General features: G+C 35.3%; 1 protein-coding gene across 5 annotated transcripts in view; it reads left to right on the plus strand.

Annotated features, from left to right (window-relative positions):
• Positions 1-21142, plus strand: part of HEATR5B (HEAT repeat containing 5B) — a 99747-nt gene extending 78605 nt beyond the window's left edge. For 3 of the 5 annotated variants that reach the window (XM_072770502.1, XM_072770503.1, XM_072770504.1), the window contains exons 29-36: positions 1259-1513; positions 2981-3108; positions 5982-6126; positions 6817-7083; positions 8230-8454; positions 14744-14895; positions 16111-16324; positions 20257-21142. In XM_072770502.1, coding sequence (XP_072626603.1) covers positions 1259-1513; positions 2981-3108; positions 5982-6126; positions 6817-7083; positions 8230-8454; positions 14744-14895; positions 16111-16324; positions 20257-20561 — 1691 coding nt within the window. In that variant the 3' untranslated portion in view covers positions 20562-21142. Of the gene's footprint in view, positions 1-1258; positions 1514-2980; positions 3109-3621; positions 3682-5981; positions 6127-6816; positions 7084-8229; positions 8455-13521; positions 13673-14743; positions 14896-16110; positions 16325-20256 lie in introns of those variants that run through there. The other 2 variants (XR_012004519.1, XM_072770505.1) reach the window with 2 other exon arrangements.
• Positions 21143-21860: the final 718 nt, after the last annotated feature.

Below are 21860 nucleotides of genomic sequence, written 5' to 3' on the forward strand. Positions count from 1 at the left end.
GGAGGGTGGGGGGTGGAGGTGAATGGGTGACGGGCACTGAGGGGGGCACTTGACGGGATGAGCACTGGGTGTTATTCTGTATGTTGGTAAATTGAACACCAATAAAAATTAATTTATTAAAAAAAAAAATGAAGCGTAATTGGTGAAAGCTAGAACAGCAATTAATATTACAATGTAACTTAACACATCTTAAATTTAAAAAGAGAGTATAACCCCTTAAATTTAATTATTTAATTATTAATAATTTAATAATATAAGATGTACTAATGACATTTTAAATTTCTGTAGACTTATACTTGGCGTTCTCTCACTTAGAGCATGTTCTCCATATTGAATTTATAAATTCAAATATGGCATAAGCTTTTTTATTAACCCAAGCGTAAATATTCTCACTGTTATGGTAATAACTATATGAGCTAGAGTACTCTAAATAACTATGCATAACAAGTCATTATGCCTAACCATGATGAAGTTTATTGCTGTGCTGGTAAGTGTATGCAAGAACAGGTGGGAAAGTCCTCAGTTTGGTAGTGAAAGCAGGAGTTATGGAAGAATGGCAGAGGAAGAGTGAAAGAGAAAGAAGAGAGGTCCCTGGCTGTGGTAGGAGAAGGTAACCAGGGTTTTAGGGAGTCTCCAGTAACAGTGAAGAGGAAGCCTGTGACCACAGGGTAGAGAAAGAGAGAGGATCCCCAGCAGCATGTGCAGTTGCAAGGAAAGGCTGGAAACCCTAGCCTTGGTGAGGAAGGCACAGGCACTACAGTTCTGCAGCTGCAGAAAAGACATTAGTTTTGGTGACTTTGTAATAAAGAGACTCTCTTTAGCCAGATTACTCTTTGGTATGTGGTATGGTCTGAATTTTGTGTCCCTTCTAAATTCACATGTTGATACCTAATCCCCATTGTGATGGTATCGGGAAGTGGGGCATTTGGGAACTGCTTGGGTCATGAAGTGGAGCCCTCTGAAATGGGATTAGTAGTACCCTTAGAGAAGAGACCCTACATTGCTCCCTAGCCCCTTCTACCGTGTGAGAATATAGGTAGGAGTCAGAGAGATGGCCCTTACCTGAGCATGCTAGCAGCCTGATCTCAGACTTCCTGACATTTCTGTTGTTAATAAGCCACCCAGTCTGTGGTATTTTGTTAAAGCAGCCCAAATGGACTAAGATGGTAAGAAATGGGTATTTTTAAGTTAGTTATTGGTAAATGGTTGAACACTTACAATAAAAGTAATGGCTTTGATTGGCTTGATTATTTTACAGGGGGAGCATTTTATACTCCGGAGACTATTGATACAGCTAGACTTCACTACCGGAATTCATGGGCCCCCATTCTCCATGCAGTGGCACTTTGGCTGAATAGCACAGGATTTACATGTTCAGAGTCTGCAGAAGCAGCAGCAATACCTGGCTTACAGAAACGTTCTACACCTGTGAATTTAAACCAGGCATCAGGAGCAACACCTAGTACTAAATCTTTGCCAGAAATTAACAAAGACAGAATGCATCTGATTTTAGGTAGGTGTATGATATTGATGTATTTAAAGATGTGTCACTTCTGAAATTCATATCTGTAAGGAAGAAAAAATTTCCTTCTATCCTCTTAGGTTCTGTGGCTGGCCTGAGAATTAAATTGATAAAACAGATTAAGGAGAAAAGCATGCAGATTTATTTAATATTTTTAACCTAAAGTAGCCATTAGGCCAAAAAACTTACATACTACTTTACACAAAGAACAATACATTGTGGGGATGTGACCAGACAAAGGGGTGTGGGCTGGGGACAATAAATTGTGGGACAAGGACTAGGAAATATATGGGGGGGAACTAATTTTAGTAAGTTTGTTTGTACAAGTCTATTTCAACAATGACCCCCAGTCTTCTCTTCCTACTACAGGGAGGGCACCTTTCTCATGAGAAGTTTCATGACCTGATTTTAGGTGGGAAGGGGTTAGAGGGCCGTTACTGTATCTGCTATTCATCAAGTACCTTCAGCTCAAAATAATCAATATGCCACAGAGGCATATTTTAGTGTGGCATATTCTGAACCCCTTCATAGCTTTCATTTTAATGCTATAGAAAAGTTTCATATTACCACAGTCCAGAGAGGGAATAATAAAAGGAGGATTTTTAAAGCACATTTTCTAAATTGTTAACTGAATTTTTAATAGAAAAATTTAATTATTAAAGACTACTCTAAAAATTTTAGCTATCGTGTTCACTCGCAGAGCAGTATTGAATAATTTTCAAGAAAAACTACATTTTTCTTTTTCAAAGGCAGATTTTCTTTTTACTTAACACTTAACAGATTGTCCCTTGAGGAAATAGTAAAATGCAAAGTTAAAGAAAATTTGAATAAATTCAATTTATAATTGCATCGATGATGCTCTTTTAACATTAAGGTGTTATAGATTCTAATGAGGCTCTTAAGCAGGTTTATATTTTCTGGAAGGGAAAAGGAACATAGTTGCTAAGGTGAAATTATAGAACTCATCAATAGATCTTATACATGAAAATATAAGACTCATCTAAAACAGTGACCTTACATTATGCAAATTAAGAACAATTGTTATCCATGATATCCATTATACCTCCGTAGTTTGCCACTAAAAATTCTTTGTAGACATGGAAATTGTTTGGCAACCATGTAATGAGAAGTAATTTTATCATTTTCATAAGTGTATTTTTAATGTGTTCTTTTTTTAAGTTCTTGAAATAAAAAAATCTAGTATCTTCTTAACTCCATGACCTTGGAACTACCTCCCTTCCCTACCTCCAATTTGATTATTAACCTAATTGCAAAGCTACAGTCTGTGTTATAAAGTTTGGCTACTGCTTTTGGTGACCATTTTGAACTCTACAATAGCATTCAATATGTGTTAAAGTAATCTTCAGAAGAATAGAGGAAAAATAGAGAAAAAAATCTGACATCAAAGCAACAAAGTGTTTTATAGACAAACATGTATTTTTATTATGTACATCACAGGTGTGAGTATACAGTTCCTTTGCTCCCCTAGACCTGAGGAGCCTATTGAACATGTTACAGCATGTCTACAGGCCTTACACACCTTGCTAGATTCTCCTTATGCCCGAATTCATATTGCAGAAGATCAGGTACAGTATTTTTCTATAACAGATAATAAATGTTATGCTTTGTTTTTATCATATTTATCTTAATACAACTTTCTCCCATATGAAATAAATATTATATAATAAGTATTCAAGATTTTCGCTTTATGTAAGACATTCTAGTGATGTTGGGTGACCAGGCACAGGCAGCATAAAAATAGTCAGTGTATCTTCTTAGATGTGTTCATCAGTAGTCGAATAAAACTAAAAATTAAGGGATGCCTTCAGTCCCAGTTAATGATTCTACTAATAAAGGGCTGAAGTAATTTATAAGGCTATTAAATAAATTATACCATTTTTAAATGTTTGATCAAGTTTTATCTCTCATTTAATGAATTTTTTTTGCACTGGCTCAACTACTTATCTAAACAATTTAATGAATTGCTTTTTCTAGTTCTGTATGTAATATTTAGAGGGCTTATTCATGATCTAGAACCAAGCTACCAGTGGATTTGTTATTCTTCTTTTTAATTAGGAATTCTTTTATTTCTATAATAGGAGCCATCTTTTTGGTCACCATCACTACAGGTGGGGTAATTTTCCATAAAACACAAACAGGTAAAAAAGAAGTTGTTATCATTTCATATATCCAGATTAGTTTTGCACATGATAGTGACCTAAACCAAAATAAAGCAAAGCATATACTTTGTGATTACAAGATTCATTCACTGATGAACTCTTCTTGTACCCCAGCCTTGCAGCCTAAAGCTACTCTTTAGCTGAACTACAGATTACTCAAGAAACTTCAGGTTTTTATATAATTTAAAATTTAATCTGTGAATGAAGAGAGAATACAAGGTTTACACTCACTCATTTCGATTTTAACATATTATGTCCCACACCTACCTAGCTATTTTTTGGACTCAATAATGTTTTGTTTATCCAAGTACTGTTTAACACTTGGATGGATTTTTTTTTTCCTGAGTCAGATCCTGTAATTTCAATATCATCAGAGTTCACTGACTCAAAAATTCACACTGACTCATTCACTCAACAACTTTTACTCAACAACTTTTATTCTGCATCAGACACAGTTGGAGGCTATAGCTGTCACAAGTGGTTTCACTGCACCTGGATCAGAAGATCAGGACAGTATGATAAATGCTGAGCTAGTGTATATAAAGGTATGATGAGAATAGAGGGGAGAAGCCCAGACATTATCAGGGAAGGTAAAGAATGGCTTCTCAGAGGAAATGATGGTTGGATTAAATCTTAAAAGAGGAATTGGTGAGGCAGCACAAGAAGAATGGGTTTTCTTCTCTGGGAGAGAAGCAAAGACAAAGACAAGGAGGCTCAAGAGAACATGACAAGTTCAAGGACACTGCTGTCATTTACTATGGCTGAGAGAAATGGAGCATGTGGGGGTTGTTAGGAGATGAGGCTATATAACAGGGTAAGGGCCAAATCATGAAAATTCCTGTGTGACATGTTAAAGGATTTAAAATCTATCTTAAAAGTAATAGGGAATCATTAAAAATGTTAAAATAGAGGAATGATTAAACTTGTATTTCAGAACATGGTATATATAGGGACGCCTGGGTGGCTCAGAGGTTGAGCATCTGCCTTTGGCTCAGGGCATGATGCCGGGGTCCAGGATTGAGTTCCACATAGGGCTCCTTGCAGGGAGCCTGCTTCTCCCTGTGCCTGTGTCTCTGCCTCTCTCTCTCTCTCTCTCTCTCATGAATAAATAAATAAAATCTTAAAAAGAAAAAAAAAGAACGTGATAGATAGATAGATAGATAGATAGATAGATAGATAGATAGATAGATTTGATCCCTTTTATCAACCTTGTGAGATTGGTCTATAAAAGATGACAAGGGAGGCCAATTAAGAGGCTCTTTTCATAATTCCAGAGAAATAGCGAGTTATACACTAGCCTAGGAAAACTGAATAAAGAAGGAAAAAAGAGGGCCAGGACTGGTACATGAGGGTATATTACAAATAACAAATAAGGATGGAGATGAGGGAAATAAGCACCAGAGACTACTACAGAGGTAGGAGAACTAAGAACAGAGTTACAAGGACAAGGGAGAGTGTCAAGGATAGACAACAGTCTCAAAAGAACCAGGATCCCAGTATATAAGGACAGAAGAGAGTCCAGGGAAGGTTATTAGTGACCGAAGACAGAGCATTTTCTTAGGTGAGCAGAAGCCAGATTATGGAAGAATGAGGAATAAGTGAGGGGGTGAAGGAAGTGGAAGCATGTGGCCTGGCACCAGAGGAAGCACAATAGAGATAGAGGACATGGGGGCAGAGAGAAAGATCTGAGAGGATTTGAGAGGGGGATGGGAATGAGACAGAAAAGACCTGAGTGTTCTCCTTAACCTGGGAGAAGGACCTAACTAGAGAGAGAGGCTGAAGGCATGTGAAGTACAGTCAAGGCCCTTGAAGAATTCTGGGGAAGTCAATCAGTGTAGGAAGCAGATAATGAAAGATTAATCAGCCTTGGATAGAGTCTGGACATTTGATCTTGAGAAAGGTAAATGTGGCTTTGGTTATACTTAAGTTTTTCTCTCCCTCTTTGAAATTTGAGGCAGATTCATTGGGTGGGTTTTAAGTGGAGAATTATAAGTGGCTTAAAAGTGAGTGGTTCAAGTGTAATACTTGCTGAGATGAATGGGAGGGGGACTTATTGGAAGTGCCTAGCATCCACAATATTTTGTTGATTGAAAGTGTGTTGGAATACAATATGACCATTTCTCAAGATTGTTATACTGTTCTTATTTGTTACACAGTCATATATATTAATTTTAGCTACCAGATTTATTTTTACATGCATATTTTCTTAGATTGTAATAACATAAATTTATCCTTTGAAATTAAGATTAATTAGATTTACCTGTGTTAATTTATAATAGCTGATTGGTGTTGAGTTGCTAAGTGTTTTGCACCGCCTCCTGTTGACCTGGAACCCACCATCTGTTCAGCTGCTGGTTACTGGAGTTGTACAACAGATAGTAAGAGCTGCTCAGGATTATTTGCAAGAAAAAAGGAACACTCTAAGTAAGCACTAGAAATTATGTTAACTTCAAAGTAGATTTTATTTGTACTCTGACTTCTTAAATATCAAGGCCAGGAAATTTTTAATAAATAATTTAGTCATAGATATAGAGGATTTGCAATTGATTTTGCTTTCATTGGAAATAACTAAATGAAATTCCTGATGGTCAACTATTTTTTACCTTCAAAAGTGTCAACTTCATATGGTTCAACCTAACTTATAAGTGTTCCTTGTGATATGAAATGCGTTCCTAATAAAATTACCTAATAGGGCACCTGAGTGGCTCAGTGGTTGAGCATCTGCCTTCCGCTCAGGTTGTGATCCCAGAGTCCTGGGGTCGAGTCCCACATTGGCCTCCCTGCATGGAGCCTGCTTCTCTTTCTGCCTATGTCTGTGTCTCTCATGAATAGATCAATAAAATATTTTTTAAAAAAATACCTAATAAAATGTTTTGAAGTAAAAAATGAAAAAAAAAAATAAAAAATGGATTGTCTTTTACTTTTAAAAGGAAGGACTTTTAAGGAGAACTCAATAAACAATTCTAACAAGGCAGAGAATTATTCTGAGTAAGATGTGTTATTAGTTAAACTTTCAGTTGTAAATTCTTCTGAAAGAATTTCTCAAATATACTTAATGTGCTGTACTATTACTATTTTTTTCTGGAAATTTCACCAAATGTTCTTTCACTGAAGATGAAGATGACATGGAGAAAGAATCCTGTCCTATAATAGGAGAAGGAGGTGACAGCGGTGGTCTTGTTCCTGGAAAATCTCTCGTGTTTGCAACTATGGAGCTATTGATGTTCATTTTAGTACGGCATATGCCACATCTCAGTACCAAGATGTCGGATTCACCCAGTCACATAGCCACTAAAACTCGACTGTCAGAAGAAAGTGCTCGTTTGGTAGCAGCCACAGTTACCATACTCTCTGACTTACCATCCCTGTGTTCACCTGCTGGTATGGTATTGATCACTATTTGGAAATGCATTATTTTACAGTAGACAAAGATGAGCTTGCCTTTGATTTTAAGTACTATTATGAATTATTTTCCTCTGAAATCTCAAGTACAGAAGGAGAAGTTAGTCTTTTATGATGTGTTGATCTTTAGAAGTCTATAAAGATTAAGGATTTTTAAAAACCCAAAACTTAAGATGTTCTTCAGATGTATTTCAAACTTCAGCAAGGAGATAGAACACCAGCTTGAGGCAAGACACTGAATGTTAGCAGACAGGCATAAGATGGGATGACTAAACAGCTTAGTTTCTGATCTGATTGCCACTCTTGAGTCTCTGACAAACCGAAAAACATCAGATGAGTGTGACCACCAACTCTAAGGAGTAACTAAAGAAATTATAGCTGTAAAGATGATAGTTGTCTGCAGATATCCAAAAAGTACTGGATGGAAATGGAGACTTTCCCTCTATCTGTCTAGAAGAAAGAAACAATATCAGGAGATATAAAGGTAAATTTCATCCCAACACAAGCCTATATATAGATGTGAAAATAATGAATTCTCCACTGCTGGAGCTTTGCTGGCTGACTATGATAGCGGCCTAAGAAAGTGATGAGGAGCGTCTTCCATGAGGTGGGAGGTTGGATTCGATGACCTTAAAGTTCTTTCAGCTACAAGTTCCAGGATTATTTCATTTCTTTTTTGCTTACCCATATAGTCTTTTCATTGTTTTTCCTGGCTTGGTTAAGGCTGACTTCAGTATGCTGCAGATTGATTACATGTCTTAGAATTGCTACAAGATTCATCAGATTGCTCAGATAGTTATCATAGTGTATGGAAGTGCTTCCCTTCCATTTTTCTATCTTCTTTTCTTATTTTCATTTTGAAGGGCATGACATATTAAAGGGGAAATATTGGAAATAATAAGAACAAGGCTAGATGGAAAAAGGAAGAAAATAGTCTTCTTTAACTTGCCACTTTGTCATCTTCTTTTCTAAACATTGGATTATAATAATAGTAATGCAGTAAATTTTGTATAACAACAAGGGAAAAAATAATATTAAGCCACAATCAATTCTAAAAAACAATTGAAATAACTGTAATGTGAGAACTGAGTAGTTATGAGGTAATCTGATTTGTTTTCAATTCAGGGTGTATGACAATCCTGCCCACAATTCTGTTTTTAATTGCAAGAATATTGAAAGACACGGCAGTAAAGTCTGCAGATAATCAGGTCCCTCCACCAGTCAGTGCAGCTCTTCAAGGGATTAAAAGCATCGTGACCCTCTCAATGGCCAAGACTGAGGACACTCAGAAACAGTGGACGGCTCTAATTCGCAGCACTCTCGCATGCATCCTGGAATATTCTCAACCAGGTAACCTAATCAGGGCTGAAAACCCATAATCTATTGGAATAGCTGTTTGTCAGGGCACCTGGATGGCTCAGTAGTTGAGCATCTGCCTTTGGCTCAGGTCGTGATCCTGGGGTCCTGGGAGTGAGTCCTGCATCAGGCTTACCACAGGGAGCCTCCTTCACCCTCTGCCTATGTCTCTGTCTCTCTGTGTGTCTCATGAATACATAAATAAAATCTTAAAAAAGAAATATCTGTTAATAACTAATTGAATGAGCTTGTCAGAGAAGTGCAGTGTAACACTGAATCAACTCGGGTGTTTTAGTAACAGGTAGGAACATTATTAGTAACCCTTTCTGGATGTTGACTGTAAATGTCCTTGTCTTACAACTTAAATACATGGTGGAGGTGCTCCCTTACCCGCCGCCCCCCCCAAAAAAAAGATTTTAGAAAATATACTCAGAATCCAATTGATATGTGTTAATATATTTGTTTGCTTCAGTTTTTTTTAATAAAAATAATAGAGAAAATTGATGTATCTGTCACCACCCCAGATTATCTTCAAAAGAAACTATAGTCTTGATTTTGATGTTTCATTCCAGAAATATTTACATATGTAAATAAATATACTTTCTGTATTAGTAAATGTATGTCTATATTAATAAATTATATGCATGTATATATTAATAAATGCATATGTGAATTACATATAAAATGAGATAAATAACCATGAGCGATATATAGTATTTCTCTTGTGTTTTTAAATTTACATAAGTAATATCATAGTATATCATTCTACCTTTACTTTCTTACGCAGGAATAAGGTTTTTTTTTTTTTTTTAGCTATTAGTATGTACATATAAAACTCTCATTTATTCCTTTTAACTTCTATATAGTTTTCATCATATGAAAACTATATGTTTTTTAATTATTATTCATTCCCCTGTCCATTGATATTTCTGCTATTTCTGATTTTTTCCCCATTATAAAAATTGCTACCATGAACATCTTTATAAATCTTCACGCACTTACGCTATGAGATTTGCTAGAGAATACCCCAGAAGCAGAATTGATGGCACATTTTAATTTTATCAGACATGGCCAGTTCATTCTCCAAAGTAGCCATATGAATTTATACACCCACCAGCAGTGTAGGATAATCTCTATTTCTACATGTCCTCACCAATACTTGGTATTTCAGACTTTTAAATTTTGCTATCTGATGGGCAAAATGTACTGTCTTATTGTTTTAATTTGCATTTCTCATTTTCCTAGTGAGTTATAAGCATTTTTCATGCTTCTGTTTAATTTGGGAGGAAATGTTTATTCACATTTTTGTCCATTTTTCTTCTGTGTTTGACTTTTTTCTCTCATTTTATTTCTGTTGTAAAGAAAATGTCACAAGTACTGAAAAAGAATAAAGATTTACCATGTCACCTATCATCTATTAAAACATGTCCACACTAAGACTGTGGAAGCAAGCCCTTGAATCAAGAGATAGAGCAATGAAACACACAAATTGCTTTAAAACAGACATTTATCCACATGAGAATGTAAAAGCACATTCATTATTCTTCAAATGGTTTGTATCAGCTCTTTGAGATACCAGTTCCAATTAGGCCCTCACCTTATATTATGACTCAAAATAAATGCCAAATAAATTAAAACAGTAATGTATAGTTTAAAAAAATACCCCAGGCCAGAAGAAATTCAAACAGAACCTAGAGATTAAATCACAGGGTGCCTGGGTAGCTCAGTTGGTTGAGCATACAGCTCTTGATTTGGCTCAGGTCATGATCAGGTCATGATTGTGAAATGGCTCCACATTCAGCATGGAGTCTGCTTGAGATTCTTTTCTTTCCTTTCCTCTTTCCCCTGCCCTCATGCTTACATGTACTCTCTCTCTCTCTCTCTCTCAAATATATAAATAAGTAAAATCATTAGAAGTTAAACTGTCACTGGGTAGTAGAATTTCAAGTTTTATTTCTTCCCTAGACCATTTTTATATTGTTTTTGTTTGTTTGTTTAAGATTTTATTCATCCATTCATGAGAGACACATAGAGGCAGAGACACAGTCAGAGGGAGAAGCAGGCCCCCTGTAGGGAGCCTGATGTGGGACTCGATCTCGGGTCTCCAGGATCACGCCCTGGGCCAAAGGCAGGCGCTAAACCGCTGAGCCACCCAGGTGTCCCTATTTTTATATTGTTAAACAATGGCCATGTATTATTTTTATTATCTGAATTTTTTAATATTAATTATTTGGAAGAGAAAAATTAATTAGTTTTATTAATGCTACTGAAACTATTTTAGCTTTATCATGAGTTAATGTTTGGCTTTTAAAGCAGGTTTTTAACGAAAGAAATCTTAAATGCCATATTTATATATATATGTATATGTGTGTAAATAGATATGAATAACAAGATAAAGAAATAGTTAAGTGTTTGTTTAAGAATATAAATATTGTTTTAATTTTCATGGGGCAGTGTCATAGTCAATAATCATGTTTTTGGGGCACCTGGGTGGCTTAGTTAGGAGTCTGCCATCACAGTTTAGCGCCTGCCTTTGGCCCAGGGCGTGATCCTGGAGTCTTAGGATTGAGTCCCACATCGGGCTCCCTGCATGGAGCCTGCTTCTCTCTCTGCCTCTCTCTCTCTCTCTCTGCCTCATGAATGAATAAATAAATAAAATCTTAAAAAAAAAAAGAGTCTGCCATCAGCTCGGGTCATGATCTGAGGGTCTTGGGATTGAGCCAGGCATCAGGCTTCCCTGTTCAGTGGGGACTCTGCTTCTCCCTCTCCCTCTGCAGCTTCCCCTGCTTGCTCTCTCTCTCTCTTCCTGTCAAATAAATTAATTAAATCTTTTTTAAGAACATCATGTGTTTTCCCAGTTGTCAGCTATATGGAAAGGTTTTGATATTTTATCAGTCTAGTTCATTAATATTAAGTTAATTTAAAGGTATGATAAGAAAATTAACTTGACTAAGATATTCTGTCTAGAAATGAATTTTCAGGAGACAGTATGAAGTGGAGATCAGGCCAGAGGTATTATTTGTATAGTATTTGCAAGTAAGGCAAGCAGAATTCTTTGCTTTACAAGGATAATTTTGTAATAGAGAATTTTTATTTAGGAAATCATATTTCTTAGTATAAAATCTGAGACTTCCACTTCGAAAAAACGTGCATGTGTGTGTACTCACACGAATAAACACATGCATGTATGTAAAATCTCCTTGGGTATAGCATATACTCTTAAGATTGCTGGCATTATTTTTTCATTTTTAAAAATTTCAATTATGAAATAGACTTCAAACCTTTTACAAAGTTATAAGAATGGTATAGTAAACTACAGTATACCCTTCTCCTAGATTCATCAACTGTTAACATTTTGCCACATTTTAATTTTATTACTCTGTAATCTGCATGTTATTAATATCATTGTTAATTTTGCTGAGCTGTTTGAGAATACACTGAAGTCATCATGACTCACTACTAAATGCTTCATGGATGTCCTATGAACAAGAATGTTCTCTTACATAACCACAGAAGAATTCTCAAATGTAGGCAATTTAACATCGATATAATGCTATTATTGTTCAGATACAAATTTTACCAATTGTCCTAATAATAACTATAGAACCTTTTCTTTTTATCTAGGATATAGTCCATGATCATGCATTGTACTTAGTTGTCCTAATGCTTTCATCTTCTTTTTTTTTATTTTTTTATTTATTTGTGATAGTCACACAGAGAGGGAGAGAGAGAGAGAGAGAGAGAGAGGCAGAGACACAGGCAGAGGGAGAAGCAGGCTCCATGCACCGGGAGCCCGATGTGGGATTCGATCCTGGGTCTCCAGGATCGCGCTCTGGGCCAAAGGCAGGCGCCAAACCGCTGCGCCACCCAGGGATCTCTGCTTTCACCTTCTTTAGTCTGAGGCAGTCATTCAACTTTTTTTTTTTAATTTTTCATGATACTAATGTTTTTTTAAAACTACAGACGTCTATTTTATAGATTGGTTTTCAGTTTGGAATTGCATGATTTTTTTTTCTCATCATTAGATTCAGGTTTTGCTTTTTTGGAAGGAAGGCTATATGAATATTTTTATGTCTTTCTCAGTGCATCTTGTAAGGAGGTATATAATATTGCTTCATCCCATTATTGGGAATCTTAACTTTAATAACTTGATTAAGATGGTGTCTGTCATATTTCTCCACTATAAAGTTGATATTTTTCCCTTTTACAATTAATAAGGAGTTTGTGGAGACATAATTTGAAACTCTGTCAATTATCTGTTCCCCATCAAGCTTTCACCCATTGGTTTTTGGGTTTTTTGGTTTTTTGGTTTTTTCTTAAGTAAACCCTACCTGCAGCATGGGGCTTGAACTCAGGACCCTGAGATCAAGAGTCTCATACTCCACCAACTGAGCCAGTTAGGTGCCCGCATACCCAATGGTTTTAACATCTGTTGTACCTGCACAGTTATTACTGTGATGATGTCAAAATGATAATTTTCTAACTTCTATATTTTCTTCCTTTTACATATATTAGCTAGCATTTCACTGAGCTTTTTCTTTGCCTTCATTTATTATTTTCTTATATGTTTATTGTTTATTACTATCAGATTTATGATCCTTTATTTAATTCAATGGACCCATTATTGTCATTATGGCATATCCCCATTATTTCTTGAGCACATTTTTATTTTTCTGCAGCAAGAAATAGCAGGCTTACCTTGCATTTTTCCTATTCGTGTTCTGGAACCCATCACCTCTCCAAAACACCTTTCCTGATTTCTTTTAGTAGAAAACCATATTTAAATGGCAAAGCTTGGGGACACCAGGGTGGCTCAGTGGTTGACATTTGCCTTGGGCTCAGGTCATGATCCTGGGGTCCTGGGATTGAGTCCCGCATTGGGCTCCCCACAGGGAGCCTGCTTCTCCCTCTGCATATGTCTCTGCCTCTCTCTCTATGTCTCTCATGAATAAATAAATAAAATCTCTAAAAAGTAAAAAAATAAATAAATGGCAAATCTTAAAGTCACAATTTTGTTTTTTTATTTTTATTTTTAAAATGTTTTATTTATTTATTTGACAGAAAGAGAACACAAGCAGGGGGACCAGTAGCCAGAGGCAGAGGGAGAAGCAGGCTCCCCACTGAGTAGGGAGCCCAACGTGGGGCTTGATCCCAGGACTCTGAGATCATGATCTGAGCCAAAGGCAGACACTTAATGGACTGAGCAACCCAGGTGCCCGTTAAAGTCATGATTTTAAAATAAAGTGTTAATTTTCCAACAAAAAATTGCTTACATTGTCACAAACTGAGTTAGAAATTGTTCTCATTTCACCTGCAATAATATTCCTACTATGGAGTTGGGTTTTTAAGAGGTATGACTTAGATGATTGTAGGTTTGCTAAATCCTTCAAATTTTGCATCTCTTTTTTGTGTGTGTGTGTTAAATTAACAAACTTCTTTTCAACCATTGTTCTTAGCCCATTCTATTGTATGCCAGTACCCTAATTATTAAATAATGTTAACATACCAAATATATATGTTCATACTCCTGATAAATTATTGATTATATTGAATATTTGCAGTTTCCAAATTAGTCCAAATTCATACAGAAAGAATGGTAGTAAGTTCAGCCATGAAATAAATCATGATAAAATAGTATAGATCTCTTAGATGTTTAATAGTAGTTTTCTTTAGAATAAATGTAAATATTTCCTGTATTTCTAATTACATACTATATTTCCATTAGGTTGTATCTATCCTCACATAAATGATTGTGATAGAAAGAAGTTCTCTAAAATTATGAGAATACTGTGTTCAAGAAATTGTGCCAGATTTTTTAGATTATGGTTGTATAAAATTTATAGGTCTGTGGATTTTTAAATTACTTAGAATATTTTATAATCACTTAACTTTGTTGGAAGGAAAGTATGTGGAAATTTTTTTATCAATTTAAACTATAAAGAAGTTACATAGCTACATAAGTTTTAAGTAATTCTTTATTACTGTGTTATTGTTCCTACTCAAATTTGCTTTCCCTTGTTAAGATTTATGCTGGAATTTTTGTTTAGTTAATATCGTACCATCCAAAAAAGGAAAAAAGAATTTAAATACAGGACTCTAATAAAGTATCTCCGTTTCCTTAATAGTAGATGAGTTCTATTCATAAAGTTGTTTATGGATTGTATTAGATTTAGGCAGTGTGTGGGTTAGGAGAGAGGGTTATTCAAGATTGGAGTTCCAAAACATGTTGGAAATAGCACATTGCTTTAATTTTTCACATATTTTAATATTTCATATATTTCAGAAGATTCCATGCCTATGCCTGATGAAGTAAGCATGCTAACAGCAATTGCACTCTTCCTGTGGTCTGCTAGTAGTGAAATAATAGGAGTCCAGTCATTACAGAATGGCTGCATGAACAGATTTAAAAATGCATTAAATTCATGTGACCCATGGGTAAGTTACACTTAAACACAGTGGTAAAATTCCACTTTATCAGTAAAATTTTAGATTGATTCATTAAAATGGGTGATACATCAAATGAAAACCTAAATATTTGTTATATAGCTTTTGAATAGAAAAGCTGCAAAGGTTACTCACTTTAAGCACTTGGAGACACATGTGTGTATGCATATTTATACATGTAAAAAATTTTCCAATATCTGAAATGTTTGATTAACTCTGGCTTATATTGGTAGAAATTTTACATGAGTCTATGATCATATTTTTCACTGTTTACTTAATGGCACCAAAAACATTAAAGAATAAATTTATATTGTAAGTTTTATTATATTACATGTTTTGATGAAGTTTTTCTAGAAAATACTTTTTTTTTTTTTTTTGGTTTCACAATGTCAGAGTCTAAAGATTCTCAGTCCTGCTGCATATCAGAAAAAAATCAGTTTAGTAACATGATTCCTAGACTCTGCTACTGTCTTCCTGAATCATAAGTCTGTATTTTAAAAATACTGCCCAAGTATTTCTTATGCCCAGCAAGGTATGGCAACTTCTCTTCTACCAAAGTGCTGGAACTGCTTTATTCTACTATTTGACCCATATGGTGATGGATCTTCCTTTTGTTGTTGTTGTTGTTGTTGTTGTTGTTGTTGTTGTTGTTGTTGTTAGTATGAAGTCTTTTTAAGCTAAAGTGGAGCCAATGAGATTTTACTTTCTAGTCCTGGAAAAGTTAAATTGGCATAAGCAGTCATTTCCAGGGAATTCAAATGAACTTGAGTTGTCTAGTGTATTTTTATAGCAGTGTTTGACATCATTTAGATACTAGCTTTCCTTACTAAATAGGTTAAAGTGAAAAGGACAATTGTCAAGTAAAGAAGAAATAAAAAACATATATTGGAATTCCTAGCTTCTTCCACACTATAGAAATATATGAATTATGTAAGCTTGGTAATTTGGCAGTTACCACGTAAGGAATATTTATTTAATTAATTTTAATTAATTTTGGAGGTTTCATTATTCTAACTTAATTTAATTTTGGAAGTTTCATTATTCTAACTTAATTTCCATAAATAGAAAATGGCATTTATTCATCCCACATTTTTATTTTCATTCTGCAATATCACATCTTTTCAGCATATATTAAGTTGCAGTGTGATTGTACAGCAAATAAGAACTATCACACATGTTAATTAATAAAATGATTTTCTTTTATAGGTTCAAGCCAAATGTTACCAGCTTCTCCTCTCAGTCTTCCAGCATTCCAATCGTGCCCTATCAACCCCCTATATCCATTCTTTAGCTCCAATAGTGGTTGAAAAGCTGAAAGCTGTTGAAAGAAATAGACCAGCCAGTAGCACAGAACTTTTAGCTGTTCAAGAAGGAATCAAAGTTCTGGAAACATTAGTTGCTCTTGGGGAAGAACAGAATAGTAAGTATTCTTAATAAAAACACAATAATCCAAAATGAACTGTGTATGTGTGTGTGTGTGTGTGTGTGTACATGTATATATACTTCTTATTTGATATTGGACACAGGCCATTGCAATAAGTTTACTAAGGAGTGGTTACTATCTGAAAGATTAATATTTTTGCTCATACTACTAACAATGTATTGAGGTGATTCAAATTCACTTTTTTATGAGCAAGAGGTTAAAACAAATTACTGATGGCATTTCAACACATTGATTTTTTTCTTCTAGGAATGTACTATTTAAGAACTAGGAAAAATGTCGATATTTAATTGATTTATAAAAATAATTTATTACGGTGTCATAATACAAGTACACAAGCTTTATAACAAATAGGATCAGATTAATATTAATGCTAAACATCATTATTAAAATACCTCCAATTTTGAAATTTAAAAATTATTTTTATTTAATGAAAAGCTACCAGAGGGGCGCCTGCGTGGCTCAGTTAGTTAAGTGGCTGCCTTCAGCTCAGGTCATGATCCCAGGGTCCTGGAATCAAGCCAAGTCGGACTCCCTGCTCAGCCAGGGGCCTGCTTCTCCTCCCTGTCCCCTGCTCATGTTCTCCCTCCCTCACTTTCTCTCTCTGTCTCTCAAATAAATAAATAAAATCTTTAAATAAAAACAAGGAAAAGCTACCAGATACATCCATTTAATCAGACTTAGGCAGTTTAATTCCTACTCTTCTTTATTCCTTTGATTTCATCACAGTCTAAGATTTGTTTTTAGAAATATGACTTTTAATTGTTGCAGAAAGACTATGCTTTTTGAACTGTGATTGAACATTAAGCTGTTTCTAATTTTTCAATATCGTAAATAACTGAGATGAGTATCCTTGTACAGATATCTTTGCACACATTTTTTATTATATCTATCAATTTCTTAACATGAAATTACTGGAAATTGAAGGAAGTGCATGTTTTTTTTAAGGCTTTTAATGTATGTTGCCAGATTACTCTTCAGATAACAGTTATATCCATTTTTTTCTATCGTAAGTTTTTTTCTTTTTCCCTTTAAAAAACTGACAGGAAATTGGAAGGTAGAGGCTTTGAAAAAGTTATTTTAAGAGCTTCACTATGAAATAATAACCCTTGGGATCCCTGGGTGGCTCAGCGGTTTAGCGCCTGCCTTGGGCCCAGGGTGTGATCCTGGAGACCCAGGATCGAGTCCCACGTCAGGCTCCCTGCATGGAGCCTGCTTCTCCCTCTGCCTCTGTGTGTGTGTGTGTGTGTGTGTGTGTGTGTGTGTGATGAATAAATAGATAAAATCTTAAAAAATAAAATAAGATTTTAAAATAAAATAATAACCCAGGGGCTCCTAGGTGGCATCTGACTCTTGGTTTTGGCTCTGATGGTGGTCTGGGGTCTGGAGATTGGACCCTGAGTCGGGTTCTGCACTCTGCGCTTGGAATCTGCCTGTCCCTCTCCCTCCCCCTCTGCTCTTCCCCACAACACACACACACATGCCTGCATGCATTTGTGCTCTCTCCCTCAAATAAATAAAATCTTTTAAAAAATAATAATAATAATCCAGAACTATGAAAGTGGAAAAGGAGAAATGCAGAGGTAGTTATGAAAAAAACTGACCTGAGTTGATGAGTTACGAGTTATAGGGAGCAAAAGAGGAAGCCAAAACAGAACTGTTCCCTGAAAGAAGTGTGGAAGGAGTATCAAAATGGGAAAAGTCAGGAAGAAAGACTGGGAGTTGATAAGTTTAGTTGAAATTAGATATCAGTAGAAGGGTTCCCTGGGTGGCTCCACGGTTTAGCGCCTTCCTTCAGCCCAGGGCGTGATCCTGGGGTCCCAGGATTGAGTCCCACATCAGGCTCCCTGCATGGAGCCTGCTTCTCCCTCTGCCTGTCTCTCTCCCTCTCTCTCTCTCTCTCTCTCATGAATAAATAAATAAAATCTTAAAAAAAAAAAAAAAGGAAATTAGATATCAGTAGATTATTTGGATAGAAATGGTGTGGCTGACGTCATAGCCTGTGTTTGTGACCATCATGGCCAAAACCAAAGGTACATGGTGGCCATCTCATTATATCATATATGTTCATTCATTCATTCGTTGATTTGATGTTATCTTCCTGCTAAATGCCATCATATCCCATTTATAGGACTCATTTCCCTTTGGTTTTTGCATGCATTCAGCCTTATATTTATCTTGATTTTTTTTAAATGCCAATTTTACTATAACTCTCAAAAGTCTTCCTACAAATACAATGCATCTGTTATCTCAGTGAAGCAGTCTATTAAAAAATGAAGAAACCATGATAATGCTTATTGCTGATATATCTCACTAACACTTAAAACTATAATATATAGTTATATAAAATATAGTAATATAATTCCCAGAGGGTGAATTTTCTAGCTTTTAAATTTATCACTCAACTTTCTTCACAACAGTTGCAAATGCTAATTTTTTTGTTTTTAACTTTGCAGTATCCATTACAGAAATAGGCAGTGAATGTTTTTATACTCAACATGACCAAGGTTATAAGCAAAGACATCGGAATTATATTTGAGTCTTAATTCTCATCATCTTTATTCAATCTACTACTCAGAACTTATCTTACCTTCTTTTAAAACTTCTCTAGGATTCAAGAGAATCTTGCTTTCTATTCTTATATCTAATCATCTCATAACTAAATAACTATAATAGTGTCCTAATCAATTTTACCTCTCCTTTGTTTAAGTATTGTGAGTAGCAGGGCGCCTGGGTGGCTCACAGGGACAGAGTGGGATTAGGGTTCTGGAAAGGCCTCATGATTATCATCATTGTCTTTCTTGAGGTCAGTGAGTGTTGTATTCCATGTTCTGGATCAGGTGCTTCCTGCTCCCCTACCGCCTTGGCTACTATCATTCTACAAAAATTAACAGAAATTAAAAGTGGAAAAAGCACGATTCTCAATGTTTATTATCAGATACATACGTATATGATCACATTTTTTTCTTAAGAAAAATACCAGCTTTAATGAAACTTATGTTCCAGGATGGAGTTGTTAATATGGGAAGACAAAGAGACTAATAAGTGGGATTAACTCTCCAAATAAATCTCTCAGGGCTTCGAATTTATGTCAGCCAGACATGGGTTCTTGTTTTTTAACCCTAAATTCTACATATTTGATTCTTTTTGAGATATTTTCCCCTTACTTACTGTGGGTTTGAGGGGATGATGAAATGGGAAAGAGTTGTATTTCTATTTTAAAATGAAGGAATACCTAGTTTTAGTTAAATAACAGTAAAGGGATGCTCAGGTTCTGTTTCCTATTCTAACCTCCCTATTCTGAAATACCTTAAAAATGTCATGATGTTACTCTCTGAGTACATTTCACCAAATGGCCAGCATTTTTTTTTGTTTGCCTTTTCTTAAAATTTAAATTCAGTTAATTAACATGTAATATATTATTGGTTTCAAAGGTAGAGGTCAGTGATTCTTTAGTTGTATATAACACTCAGTGCTCATTATATCACTTGCCCTCTTTAATGTCCATCATCGAGTTACCCTATGCCCCTTCCCCTCCAGCAATCCTCAGTTTGTTTCCTAGATTTGAGTCTCTTGTTTGTCTCCCTCTCTGATTTCATCTTGTTTTATTTTTCCTCTCTTCCCCTGTGACCCTGTTTTCTTAAATTTTTTTGTATTTTTTGTTTAATAAAACAAATTAATATAAATCTAAAACATAATCTTAACAAACCTGGTCTTCAGCCCTAACATAGCTTGCACTAAGTAAATATTTAATATAATTATGAGTTATTATTGAGGTCTAAAACAGATTCTATCTGCTTATGTTTTATTATGATTGAGACTATTGTGGTAATTGCCTAATTTTAAAATTAAAGTTTATTGTAATTGACAGATTCGTGATGATCTTCAGAATGTATCATTGTTATTTGCAGGAGTCCAGTTACTTGCCCTTTTAGTTCCCACTTTGATCTCTTACCTGCTGGATGAAAATTCTTTTGCCTCAGCAAGCACAGTTTCCAAGGATCTTCATGAGTTTGCGCTCCAGAATTTAATGCATATTGGACCTCTGTATCCACATGCTTTCAAGACAGTAATGGGAGCGGCTCCTGAATTGAAAGTACGTTTGGAAACTGCTGTTCGAGCAAGCCAAGCCAGCAAAGCTAAAGCAGCTACCAGGCAGCCAACCCCTACTGTACATTCTACACCAACGATTAAGCTAAAAACAAGTTTTTTTTAATTTGATATTCCATTCATTTTTGTTTATATTGTCAACTGACAATTTGTTAGTGATAGCCACTGTACCATCCTGGGCTACAGGTTCTACTTTATTTGTATATGTGTATTGTATGCTCTAAGTAGGTTAACTAAAATAATGCTTATGCCACTTTCTGATTTGGAAGGAGTGATTGTTTTTATCATGTGGTGTTTGTGCTTTCATTTTCCTCCTAATTCTTTTTTATTAATTTGTTTTTTAAGTACTGAGCCACAGTCTCTTAAATTTAAGTGCTAAAAACAATTATATCACATAGTTGGGTAGCCTATTGGTATTGTCCGGGGAAAAAATAGGTCAATATTCAGCATCTGTCAAGAAAAAATTTAATTGAGAAACAAGCAGAATTTAAATTTTGAAGAAACTAAAAGAATGGAAAATGTTTCGTGGTGTATATAATATGAATAAAGGCACGTTTTCTTAGCATTTTTCAAAATGTCCTTACCTTTCTGATCTTTTTAATTACTAAATTATGCTTGTGTGTATTTTAGTTGTTAACTGAATTAAAACTCTCATTTAAAGGTCTATTAAATGTTTCAAATGTGGAATGATGTTCTGCTTTTTTTTTTTGATGGCTAAAATTTGACCTTGGTTATGTTTTATAACCACAATACAGAGCATTGAGTCCTGACTATGATGGTTAGTTTCATTCGTTAAATATTTATTGAGTGCCTACTGTATATGAGGCATCAGGCTAAGTGCTGCAGGGCATATAAAAATGAATTCGTCATAATTATGATGATGCCAGTCTGTTGTGCAATGGGAATTTTACCACATCAAGTAGATAATAGATGAGCATTTGACACAGTGTTGTCATTTGACACAGTGTTGAGCAAATTTTAAACACCCAAGTTTTACCAGAGAGTGTTACATAGACTGTAGTATCAACAGAAAATCACCTTTCTGAATATTCCAGATGCATACTTCTTTATCATCTGCTGCCACCTACCCGCTTTCATGCCCTAACCAGCTGGCGGCTCCTGTCTTCCTGTCAAGCTGTCTTATTCAGGCTTTTGGGCCTCAGATAGGTGATTTCTTTCACCAGTTGTCTCACTTTCCTTTATATCTACAGGGTGGTTTTTTCATTTCATCAGGCTTTGTTTAGTTTATTCACATGGGATTGCAACCTTCACTACAATCAATTATGAACATTTTCATTATTCCAAGAAGAAATCTCATAGGCCACCCCGATGGCTCAGTCAGTTGAGCGACTGACTCTTGATTTTGGCTCAGGTCATGATATCAGGGTCATGAGCCATGCCTTGG

The sequence above is a fragment of the Canis lupus genome, chromosome 12, assembly GCF_048164855.1.
Source record: "Canis lupus baileyi chromosome 12, mCanLup2.hap1, whole genome shotgun sequence".
Lineage (NCBI taxonomy): Eukaryota > Metazoa > Chordata > Mammalia > Carnivora > Canidae > Canis > Canis lupus.